At 32.7% G+C, this 13,058-nt stretch overlaps 3 protein-coding genes across 3 annotated transcripts in view; 1 reads left to right on the top strand and 2 right to left on the bottom strand.

Moving 5' to 3' along the window:
* The window catches only part of LOC108693622 (APOBEC1 complementation factor-like), a 4,180-nt gene extending 2,274 nt beyond the window's left edge, over positions 1–1,906 (top strand). Inside the window, exons 3-6 of the mRNA XM_018202661.1 lie at positions 396–570; positions 903–1,213; positions 1,307–1,436; positions 1,715–1,906. Coding sequence (XP_018058150.1) covers positions 396–570; positions 903–1,213; positions 1,307–1,436; positions 1,715–1,809 — 711 coding nt within the window. The 3' untranslated portion in view covers positions 1,810–1,906. The remainder of the gene's footprint in view (positions 1–395; positions 571–902; positions 1,214–1,306; positions 1,437–1,714) is intronic.
* Positions 1,907–3,185: 1,279 nt separating this feature from the next.
* On the bottom strand, positions 3,186–5,206 carry LOC108693633 (leucine-rich repeat-containing protein 15-like). Its single transcript, XM_018202672.1, has 3 exons — positions 4,970–5,206; positions 4,231–4,587; positions 3,186–4,009 (listed from the first exon to the last, which is right to left on the bottom strand). Exons 1-3 carry the CDS (start codon positions 5,173–5,175, stop codon positions 3,640–3,642), a joined length of 933 nt encoding a protein of 310 aa, XP_018058161.1. The 5' UTR covers positions 5,176–5,206; the 3' UTR covers positions 3,186–3,639.
* Positions 5,207–5,910: 704 nt separating this feature from the next.
* Positions 5,911–13,058, bottom strand: part of LOC108693613 (lachesin-like) — a 44,265-nt gene continuing 37,117 nt past the window's right edge. The window contains exons 4-10 of the mRNA XM_018202650.1: positions 10,573–10,758; positions 9,694–9,886; positions 7,723–7,851; positions 7,526–7,645; positions 6,775–6,945; positions 6,129–6,475; positions 5,911–5,961 (exon numbers count right to left, since the gene is read on the bottom strand). Of these exons, the coding sequence (XP_018058139.1) occupies positions 5,911–5,961; positions 6,129–6,475; positions 6,775–6,945; positions 7,526–7,645; positions 7,723–7,851; positions 9,694–9,886; positions 10,573–10,758 (1,197 nt within the window). The remainder of the gene's footprint in view (positions 5,962–6,128; positions 6,476–6,774; positions 6,946–7,525; positions 7,646–7,722; positions 7,852–9,693; positions 9,887–10,572; positions 10,759–13,058) is intronic.

Below are 13,058 nucleotides of genomic sequence, written 5' to 3' on the forward strand. Positions count from 1 at the left end.
CATGTAATTATATATATGTGTATTATGACATAAAATATGTTCATATATGGATACATTTCATATATAATAATTTTATATAATGTTATATAACTATAAAATCTTTTTTTCCCGGATACCCTTGCGTAATTATAAAAAAAAGAAATATCTCTCACGTTTAATTTTCGGGGAATGTATTTGATAAAAAACAAAACAATTTCTGAAAAAATTCTGTAAAAAGAACGCGGTATAAAATAAATTTGCAGCAACAAAATCACATCTCACTGTGTGTGTGTGTGTGTGTGTATGTGTGTGTGTGTGTGTGTGTGTGTGTGTGTGTGTGTGTTTTATATACACACTAACATGAAACAAGATTATATGTAATATACTAACTCAATATCATACACGATGACAAATAGGTAACAGCTCTATTCGTAAGAAACCTCGCCCTTAATATGTCACAACAAAAGGTGAGAGAGATTCTCTACAGGTACACAAACGTGCCTATATTAAAACTAAAGAAGATCAATCATTTCGCTTTCGTTCACTATGAGAATCGCGAAGCCGCAAAGACTGTAATGGACATAATGGAAAGTGAGTATATATCAGCAGTGTAACGAAAGCCAAACAATGAAAATATAAATGATTTGGAAATGCAAAGAAATAAATATAATGATTTCGGCCAGAATTTATCAAATTTTAAAGGGAATCCGTAGAAAATTGGTGTGAAATTAATCTTATTAATAAAATTATTTTCTAATCATATTTGTTTCTAAAATTAACATATACATCGTGTTTAATGTTACTAATATTTTTTCAACTAAATACAGAAAGGGTTGTCTTTGGTCAAAAAATTTTCTTTTATTTCAGGTTTATGAAAAACAGATTCGCGTTTAGTTCTCTATATGAATAATTTTACTTTTTAGGACCGGATAGCATCGTTGAAAAGCAGGGTTGGGAAATCCGTTGGGCGAAACCTATTGGAGCGTCCAAGATCCTGGAAAGAGCACGATACATTCATGAGGCGGTAACCAACTCGAGAGTCCAAAAAACCGAAAAGCCGCATTCAAAAGAACGAAAGAAGCGCTCCAGCAAAATGCTCACGAAAACATACGAAGATAAGAGCGTATACCTGGCACAGATGAAGACCCTGCAAAACTTTGTCAAGGAGAGATTCGATGCTACGTGTACTTTTGACTGCATACAAATAGTGGATGTATCCGGATATATTGGCAGAGTAAACGTTTTAATAAATTTGCAACTTCTTATCTTTTCTTCATTCATTTATGCTTAATGATTTACTGCTTTCTTTTGTGTCACTATATTTTAGATAATTGTTCGTAAAGGTGAGTTTATAATGTGCGAATTTCAAGGGGAGCCAGTGGCATCAAAACATAAAGCCATGAGCGAGGCATCTATTAAAGTGTACCAATATTTGACCAGTATGTTCCCGAATAATGGTACGTATAACATTTTGGCTTGTGTTATATTAAAAGCTTTTGATTATTTCATTCTCTATTTGCGCGCGTTGAATCAAAGGCGATTTTGACAAAACGCTCCTACACGGATTAATTCAGCTTCAACAACGAAAAACATGCATGATATTTACAAAATTTCGATTTTCAATTGTAATCGACAAGTACCGCGAAATCTCGTGCTTTGTTTGCCTCGAAAAATATTTGCAATACACAATATACATGCGTCGCGATTTAATGATATTTTGCGCGTATTTTTGTAGCGTCGCAGTTATTCGAACAACATTATATTGTATCAGGAATGGACATTAATCCTGTGATTGACACGCCGATTGTTTGGCATCCAGTTCAAAATTAGATTAGTTACTATTGCTTTGATATTTTCCAGTTTTATTTTTTAATTGTTATATACACACGCGAAAACTACTAACGCATTGCAAAAAGAGGTCGATATATAATTCTATCTTATCTCTATTTTAACTCAAATTTTTTAATGACTGTCAAATTAGTAATCAATGAAGAATATTTCAGTTCGACGTTCGATTCTAAGTTACAATTCCGAGACAGTGTATTTTGAAATATTGATGATTAAGATATATTTAACTTTATTTGAATGTCTAAGATAGTTTTAACTTTAAATTATTAAAGTTTATAAAATTACAATATCGATGAAATTTCAATCTATACAGATATTATCTATGACGTATAAATGGCCACTTATTTTAATGATAATAATTATCAAAGTTCTAGAAATCTTTCAAAAATCAATTTTAAATAACAGTTCTTACAATTAAATAATGATATTTTCAAAAAGTGTCTAAGACATATTGAAAGAAAAATGATTAAAGTTTGTGCAAAATTACAATGTATATTTGATGATTTACAATCTATAATGAAAATTTATGAGTATTTACACTGATAGCCATTTAAAAAAATTTATTTTAAAATTTATTATTTTAAAAAATTTACAATGTGATGAATTTATTTCTGAATGTATTTATTCGTTTTTGATTATTCAAAAAGTCTTATACTTGCAAATTTTATACACTGTAAGGGATTCCGTAACTTTTTACTTTATTAAAAATTACTTCATTTTATCTAACTTCAAATTCTTAATATATATGTTTATTATACGTTATTAAAAAATATTTTAAATATCAACGACCAAATACACGAACACACAATACAAGATGTTTTATTAAAATCTTAAAATTAATTTAATATACTATTAATATGAATATAACAAATAGATCTTTCGACTCACAGAGTCTTCTTCAATACAATTAAATAAATCTATCTATTTCGCTTGACAATATTGTAAATCGAGAAATAATTTTTCCATGTCAATTGATGGTTATTGATGGTAAATCAAGTCAATTCTTAAATCGATGTTCATAGTTGGATTTTACAATTTTTAATTATGGACATCGATTTAGCAATATTGTCAAGCGGAATAGATAGATTTATTTAATTATATTGAAGAAGACTCTGAATCGAAAGATCTATTTGTTATATTCATATTAATAATATGTTAAAATAATTTTAAGATTTTAATAAAACATTTTATATTGCTCGTATATTTGATCATTGATATTTGAATTGTTTTGTTGTGCAAACTTCGAGCATTATTTATTTTTATTATTTGTATTATATTTTATTTAATACATCTTTATATTTTGTATATGTAACAAAAAAATTAATTTCTATGTTTAATTAATAAAATAAGATATCAGCTTTGTTCAGAACAATTATTTTAATTGAAAGACACGCACAGCGTGTTACATCGAATTTGTGATCGTATATTACGTTTAGTTTTTTAGTTCATAATACCTTCACGTATAATTTAAATTGCATAGCGAAAAAATTAATTTAATAAAGTTATTATTTTTCTACGAATTTATAATCTTATTTTTTTTCCTTATTCTATAATTAATATAGAAAAGAAATACTTGTCATATTTTTTTTAAATACAAATCTTAAATTTACATATAAAACACTATACATTAAAGTATATAGTTACGCGATTTTCTTTTTATTCATTTATTTTTTAAAGATATATACTAATTACTACTATGTAGCGATTAAGAGTTCTCGCAATTATAGAGTACACAGTTATAAATTTATGGTAAAAGTACCTCAAGATTTAACTTGAAGAAATCCCTAAGAAGACGGAGACATAGCTCGTTTATCATTTCAATGAGAAAGGGCTGAGCGCTCTTTGCATTGAGGGCAGAATCGTGGAGTAATCCTCCAGGATCCTTCGTACCGTTTCATAATCGGTGTTGCCGGTAGCATTGCTCGGTCTCATACAACGTATTAATCGACTGGTTTGATTGCTGCATTCGACCATGCTACTTCTCTCTTGCACGTTATAGCTCTCGTACGTGAACACGAGCAGCTTCTCCACGACGCAGTCAAGCACCTTGTCACTCGGCAACTCGCCGCGGCCGCTCTCGACACAATCCTTGATCATGACGTTCATCCAGTTCCAATCCTCCCACATGTCGAGTATTTCAACCTTTTGGTTCTCCAACTGCCACGTCAAACGAGCGCGATACCTGAAAACGCGTTATACATGTTAATAAATAAAAAAAAATCATTTATTTTATTTAGGGTTTTTTTTACTTATATTTAAAAGGATGAGCTTCTTTTATTCAAATAATTAAAATTTACAGATCAATGAAAAGAAAAATTTCATTAGATTAATCAACTAGTTAATAGTGAAATAGCTTAATCAGTCTTTTTGGTAATGTTTTATCGATATTTCGATTTAACTTACGCCCAATTCCAGGGATTCTTGCTGAATTTTACTTTCTTCAAATTACCCAGATAAGCGAACATGTTGTAGTCGATAGAGTTAAGTTGGTTATAGTCGAAGTAAAAGTTTTGTAAATTACTGAGCATTTGAAAGACCGTGTAGTCGACCCACTGAATGGCGTTGAATGACAAATCCAGAGTCTGCAAGGAGTACATGTTCACGAACCAATCTCTTGGTACGTTCGTCAATTTATTGCCCCAAAGCATCAGTTTCTTCAATTTCGTAAGGCCTATGAATGCTTGAGTATCGCACGTTTGTATGCCCGATTCGTGCAGGTCTAAGGTCATGAGAGTCGCTCCGAATCTCGCAAAACTATATCTTTAACAGAATGAAGTGAAAAAAAATCGCAAATTAAAAATGTTGGAGACACAAGAAAATCGCGTCGGCGCAAAAACGCGTGTAATATATTCGATGAAAAATGAATATTCAAAACAGAATTATTCAAAATAAACACGAATATTCCGAAATATATACAAATTTTAAAAGGAAATATTGAATATCCGTAAAATAAATGAAAAGAGATAGAGGACAAATTCTCAAAAAATAAATAAATAAATTGGAGAAAAATATATAAAATACACAATAAAATAAAATCACATCGTTCTATATCATAATCAAAAATTGATTATAATTATATCATGATATCAATTCAATCAATTTTTTTCTTACAATCTTCGAACAATTTCTTTTCTTTTCTTACCCGAGTATGTTAGGAATATTTGAATCAAAAATCGTAATGATCGTCGTGTTGGTCCATGCTTTGTTCAAATATTCTCGCAGTGTTGTTAATTCAGTGCACTGAAAGCCAATCTTATTCGTTTGTTTATACACGATTTTCACGCATGGTGACAATAAAACCGTTTGGAAAAGCGTATAAAGAAGATAAATTATTAACAAACGCTTCATCGTCGTGCATTTGTTCGCGATGAAGTTATTGAATTAACTAAGTCCTCGAGACAGCGAACGATGGATAAAAACATACAATGTGGGCAGCACATCCTCATGACTTCTTCTTCCTGTCGATGATAACGCAAATCAGCATATATACTTAATCGAATTGAAATTTATACGCGTTTATTTTTATCGCCAGAAATTCATCGGGACATCCTGAAAGAGAAAAATCGCGCTCGCGGATGATAGTAAAAACAACATTTATTGTCATACATATATACATGTCACAATTCTCGTTAAATACGGCCGTTTCTAGAGACGAATAAATTTAATTCAGTCAATTTCGAAAGACCAACGAATTCCGAATTCAGTCAGTTCTTAATATGGACCCCTCATTAATTACTCTGTCGATGTATATGCTTATTTATTAATCGCGCGATAATTACACGAATTAATTGGAACGACTTTTATAAATCTTATGCTTAATAATGTCTACTATTTGAAAATATGTATAAAATGGTGATCTTTTTTCGAAACAAAAGATTGCTGCACGTCAATTTATCGCCTTATATTCGATAAAAAAATGAATAGTAGCAAATACTGTATCGTCTAGAATGTATTTTGTATAATGGCAGTTATAAACGTGCGTTTTGAACAACGTAATCTGCACCTACTTCTCAGATACCTTATCGTGATTTCATTTACTTTTTAGACGTAACTACATTTATTGTCATAAAAATGTCTTATTATTTACAGCAAAATATCGATTCTCTCGATATCTCCATCACATTTTTCTAACATCTAAATGAAAATATGGCAAAAAAATTATTTGAATATCAATTACACGTAATTCCACTCTGCGTGTCTTTTATCAATCGGAACAACGACAAATAATCCAATTTCGTTGCAATTGAACGATCTCGTCACGAAATGTCTTGCTCTTCGGTTCAATCATGAATTAAAATCACCAGGACGATCATGACGAAACCGACGTGACATAATCGCGAATCATGTAATGATTTAACGCCGTTCTGAACGTCCAATCGTGTAGGCGCCGAATGCGCTGGAGCTGGTGCTGGCGGCGGAAATGCCGAGATTCTCGACTTGTTCGCGATATTCGGTGATAAGCTAGACAAATTCCGCCTGGACATCGGCGTGGTGTGGCCCACATTCTTCAGGGTCAGATCCGACTCCGTTTTGTTAAGCATGTACGAATATTTCTTTCCCTTCTTCTCCGTCTGCTTCCGCCAGATATACTTTTCGATAAGCTCGGTATTTCGTGTGGAGGCTGTCGTTGATTTGGATATTTGTAGTTCTGTAAATTCGATTTCAGAGAATATAACAAAGGCGATTATCGGTATTGTCTGAGAATTAAGAGACCAGATGTCATATAAACATTTTAAAGTGTCTTATAGATGTAAAATATATAAATTAATTATGAGACACAATCCATTCTGTTCTTTATGCGCGTTATTATATTTTCATTCTTTAAAAATCATAAGATGACAAAATAGAAATAAATATTTTCGGAATTTGATAAAGTTGTGGATTTATATTTAATTATATTTAATTTATGAATTTTTTACGACGTCACATTAATAGTTGTTATTATACCTTGTAGTCTTATGGATCCTTCCGCTTTTCCAAAAGCGTTTTCAGCGGAGCACGTGTAAGTACCAAAATCAGATTTGTCAAGGCGTTTGACAGTGAGATTTAGCTGATATGCATAGTCGTTGAGGATTATTTCTGATATATCGTGTTTCTCGCTCTCAAGTAGTTTGACTCCTAAAGTAAATATCTTCTCTTCAGAGATAATTCTATCAAGAATATATACATTTATAATTTAAATTCAAAAACAAAATTCTTTTTCGGGGAGCAGGGAAAAAGGAAAATAGAATCATTTTTTTATTAATCTAAAAGAAATGCATATTTTTATATTTTCAATAAAATTAATAATTCAATGGAACGAATAATAAAATTAATGTGGCTATTGTCGTAGAGAGAATTGCTAAACTATCTAACTTTTTATCGAATTTTTATCAAATAGCTATCTAAAAATTTTTATAGTTTTTAATCTCGGTGCATGTATAATAAAGTTAACGTAGATATAATATTCTCAGTTAAAATGAAATGTTTTATATATACCTTTTATCGAATTTTTTTTTTTTGCGAATCCTAGGACGAAGAGTGTCACACACAATATACATACACGAATATACATACAAGTCACAATGAAATAGATAAAGAAAATATTTATCTTAAATAACTGGAATACGAGAAAAGCAATTACGAAGCAACTAAGCTGTGCTCGAAAGGAATAAACAAGTATTTGGTACACATGGAATGAAAGTCGGTGTTCTCTCACCATTATTTCTGTACCATGTGTTCAGAGCCTTCGGCGAAGACTCCACGTAACACTGAAGAAGAACGTCGCTGTCGACGGGTGCCGCTACTAACTGGTTTGAGACTTTAATCAGCGGTTTGACTTTAACGAGAAAGATGCAATTAGTGTAACTTGGTCGAACGGAAGTTGTTACCTAGGAGCAACACGCGTACACTTACAACGTACGTTGACGTAATATCTCTTGCTGACCGATGGCGGCACTCCGTTCGACGCGATACAGAGATAAGATCCCATCTCCTGTCGTTGAATACCCCGCAGATGAAGTTGCTCACCCTCAAATGTACGTGCTGCTTTAACATTTCCGACGTGATAAAGGATGAGAGATTCGAAAATACAGATGTCTTTCAGACGCTCTCAATTTTCGACGCATTAAGCTTAAACCAATATCATTTCTCAAATATCATCTCTTTTATGCAGTGCAAAAGATACATTATTATCTGCCACGGTTTCTTTTTCGCAAAATAAAAAAATTGTAATAAATAATTAATCAGTGACTGGATCGATATTCCAATAAAAATGTTCTCGGTTTTAAATAAGAAATTTGTGTTTATAAAAATTCTTCGAGCTAGTTGAAGTATTGAATAAAATATTTTTTATTATTGTAGATTACTCCTTGTCAATTACGAGAAAAGAGATGTCCTCTTTTCGGAAATTTATATACCATGGTAATAATTTGCGGAATAGTGAGTTCGCGAAGTCGTCTTGTCGCGTAAAGACAATGGTAATTAAAAGTTTTTGAAACAATATAAAATCAGACGTTGTAATGTGTGATTCTACGGCAGAGAAGAGATGGTAGAGTCACTCTGGCGGGGTGGAGATATCGCGACGGTATAACGTTTTCGCGACGCAGTGTACACACTGGATATTGCAATCGGGTTCGCGAGTCGATAGAAGGGGGGGGGGGTCACGGTGAAAAGGAAATATATGTAAAGTCAACATCCATCACTCACAGTCAGGAAGGCTAATCGGATGACTGCTTTTCCGCGGGAAAGCACGGCGCGACGCAGCGGACACCGACGACAGGGCGAACCCCGTCGTCGTGCATCGTCGCTCTTTTAAAAGTGATCCGCTTGTAGGGGAATATTTCATCTCGAAAATCACATCCACACATACCGTATGGATCAATTAAAGATAAATCGCTGGACATACGATTTCGTTTAGCTACGACCAATCGCGTTCTTTTAGAACCGGCATCATAATCATTAGTCATATCTCGACGGTGAGAATTTTCATCTATCTTCGGCGATGACATATTTCGCGTTTAATAGCATCCCTCGGTGAGGTGTGATGGAATTTTATTTCAACTTTTAAGACCGCAACTAGCGATTATCTTATTTTCACACGATAATTTAAGCATTATTGTTTAATTAATAATTAATCAAATCGAAACATGTGAGTTTCTATTGTTATCCATGTATTGTACCTTTGAGTGTATTGTATTCTGATAATCACGTAATAAGCGTGTTTCTGTCAACATTAATTATCTTATCTTTTGTATACAAAATGGAAGATTTTGCAGAAATATCTAATTTATAGCTAAATATAACTCTGAAAATAATTTTGACTATATAGTTTTTTTTTTAATGAAAGACACAGCTTATTATAAGCTACTTTCGAATATTCAAAAAATATTTTTTCAACGTCAATTTATATATTGAAAAAGTCTAGGTATTTGATGTGCGTTATATATTTTAATTAGAGACATTTGCATTTGTTTGATATTATTAGAAATTATTTAGCAATTTTGTTTAACAGTTTATATCTTACTGATTGATAAATTGTTATTTCCTGTAAGGCACGTGGTTTTCATCGTGGCTTTCTTTCTCGTTTTTCTAAAAATTATAAATTTTGAACAAAACGCATTTTGCTTCTCAACTATTTTGACAGGTCAAAAAAGTTATTTTCTATGTCTAACTAAATTTTTAAATATTTCAAATTCATTCTTTTGAATACTGCAAAATGTATTATTGTCTCTTCGAATTTTCATGCAAATCGGGAGAAAAATATTTTCATTTCATATAATTCATTTTATATAATTTTCTCTTTTCTGATTTTTACATCCTTCTTAAAAATTTTTTACTTCCTTGCATGCACTCGTTCAAATATTTAAAAACTACTTAGCATCATACTTCGCTTGACGCTGTTCTCGTTCCTCAACGTAATGTTGCGGCCATCTTCTCGTCGCCAAATCACTACCGGTTCCGGGTTGCCAGTAGCTCGACATCGCAACATCAGATCGCCATTTTCCTTCGCGGTCAGCATATCCGCGGTGTTATCCAAGTCCATGATATCGGGTGGTATCACGACCTTCATGTAGCCGGTCTATGCGCAAGATTCATTACTACTCGAAAAAGTATCGATCTTGTCGACAATTTAATTACTGTACTTGACAGAGTTGAATTCAATTCAAAATCAATAAGAGTGTTGAAATATCTAATGTTTGTACTAGTCTCTCTCTTGTTTGTACTAGTAGATTAACTTTAATCTCGGTCCAACTTGCTCTTCATCTTTTTCTAATTCTTACAACTAGGAATGAATTTGTAAAATTTAAATTTTTAGATATCAATTAATATATGTTTAGTTTTTCTTTTCGATATGTTTTTAATTATTTTCAAAACGGGTGAAAGAAAATTAAAATACGAATCCTGTATGATAATTAATTTTATAAAAAAAAGAAAAATCCTAATAAAGAGTAGAAGCATCTTCGTAGTTCTGGGCTGACTTTTCTCTTTCATTCGCGAGAGAAATTAAAAAAAATTCATTCTAGCTCAATTAAAAAAAAATAATTATCAAAAAAGAACGTTTACGTCGCGACATGAGCGTTTTCTAATTCCGCGCTGAATATTCTTCGTTTTATACGGACGTACGCAGCGTGTATACATTGCATTCACGCGGCATTTGCGTTATACAGAAGGTCGGAGCGATATCATTCCCTATTCGGCGGCAATGTAGAACGTGATAGAGAACTGCGATGACTGTCGTTGCTAATGTTCAACGGCTCTACTGACCTGGCTCCTCATGGGATCCGTATTAACTTGACACATGTACGTGCCGGAGTCGTTCGGCTGAACGTTAGTCACGTGCAGCTTCCATGTGTTATGGCCGTTGTGAGTGACAGACAAGCGTGGGTTGTGCGCCACCATGTGCGTGTGAATGGCCAAAATCGCACGCGAATCCGATTTTATCCAGGCGACCTGCGCGTGACGTGACAAAGATGTTCATTTCGCCCACACAGTGACAAAGACGATGTAGCTGGAATAATGCTTGGAATAATAATTATAAAGCACAGTCGACATTAAATATTATTAATATCTATCTATGTACATATCTATATAATATGTATCTATTTATCATATTTGACATGATAAATTTGCTGAATTTATAATATGTATGAATTTATTAGAACTTCGCAAATGATGAAGTTCTCTCGCATGACGAATATATTTCGCAAATATCCTTCAGCAATATAAATTTCTTTATAAATGTCAATATGTATTTCTTTATGACTAGTAATCGTAAATGAAATGTTTCAACGTATTGCCAGACGCGCGCGCGCGTACACACACACACACACACACACACACACACACACACACAATTTAAAAAAATATACATTTAATCTAACTTGCAGTTGTCCAATACTGTTTGCGTCAACATTTATGTAGCAAATCATAAATATGAATGTGAGTAGTTGATAAATAAAAAGATTGATAAAGATATTTTTCACGAAAATCGAAAGTCTTCGATGATAAACACGATAGACATTTCGAATGTAAATAATTACTATATAGGTTGCGTTCCATTTAACGCTTACAACGCTCATGGAATTATTTTATCTTTGTTGTTTATCAAATATTAAAAGGATAAATGATGTTCGCGAGCATTGCGAGCGTTAAGTAGAACGCAGCCATAATTACAGAAATGGATAACTGATTACAAATAGTGATAAAAATTGATACGATGCGCTATTAATTTTTTTAGCTTTACGTGACACGATGCTCGGAAATAGATATACGTACTTTTCCATCTATTGAGCAAACTATTAAGAAACCACGATAACAATTAACGATTGTACTTTACGGATCTAGGAATTAATATAAACTAATAAATTAACAAATTCAATAATTTAAAGGGCTACGAGCCAGAGATACAAAAACAGAGAATGTATATTTTGAAAATTATAAATATGAAATTATAACAATCGACGTTTCGACGCCGATCGGGTCACTCTAAAAAAAAAAAATATTAACAAAAATTTTTAAATATTAAAATATTACAAACGGCAAAATAAAATTTCTAAAACTTTTCCATAACTTAATACTATAATGTATAATGTGATGTAAATACGTTTTATTTGCTGAAATGCTTGCAACGATATAATCATTGGTTCTTCAATATAATCCAAAAACAAACTCGATTAGCAATGGCATTTTACTAGTGTTTTTGTAAATTGTCCTGTATTATAAAAATGTTGAGTCCAAAGTTAAAGTTCTCATAGTAGAAAAATGTTGAAAGCGTTACAGCAGTGCAGAAGTTAAATTAAAAACATTTTCTTAAAGAATTTAAATCTCATAATAAGAAAAAAAAATAACGCTCGCTTATAGACATCTCAAATTGGAACAAATTGCAATGCGAAAAAAAATGTGCCTCAGACGAAATATCGCAACACAATGAATTAATACTAATAAATTAAATAATTAAGAAATGTGTATATTAAACAGATGATATGTATAATTTTTAAGACTTCCATGAGCATTAGATCGTCTTAAAAAAAAAAACAGCGATAAAAGAATGTCATAAAGATAAATAACGTGCAGGATATGTATACATGTATGTGGAAGGAGAGGTTTTTGCTCTTTCTCATGAGAAAAGAGATGATTGCATTTTGCATAAGGGGAGAAGTAGAAGGAGATTGAGTCTCGAAAAGCGCGAACTCTTCATTAGTACTGTGTCGAGCTGGTGCTTAAAAAGCGTCGCGGTGCTTGCGAAAGGCGCTTATCGGTATTCATACTGAGACGCTGGCGTGACGTTGGAGCTGCACTCTCAAATTCCGCTCAGGTTTACGTTGCTACAACCCCTATTTCGAGCTTGCCAACCCCCTTCTCTTTCGCGCTGGCACGGATCGGTAGCTCGATCTGTCATATTTTAGATGGCGGTGAAGTCAATGAGCAAGATAAAAGGGCTTTTAAACTGTGAACAAAAGCTCGTGTCGCTGCGTTTCGATCCAACAATGGAATTTAAGATGTATACGCACGTAAGAGAGAGATCAGGGTATTTACTTGGGAACAAAGCTTTTGTAGCGACGACTCACTCGCTAAATCTATATATCTCCGTGTGATCCATCGCGGATCAGAAGCAATCGGCCAGGTGTCCTCATAGACATCCGATATGTCTGACGCACGCGACATAATCTACATGACATTACATCTCAGGGTATTGCATTTACGTGGTATTACGCGATATTCAGTTACTAAGTTTAGTATTCAGATATATA

This window comes from Atta colombica, unplaced genomic scaffold, assembly GCF_001594045.1.
Source record: "Atta colombica isolate Treedump-2 unplaced genomic scaffold, Acol1.0 scaffold109, whole genome shotgun sequence".
In the NCBI taxonomy this organism is placed as follows: Eukaryota; Metazoa; Arthropoda; class Insecta; order Hymenoptera; family Formicidae; genus Atta; species Atta colombica.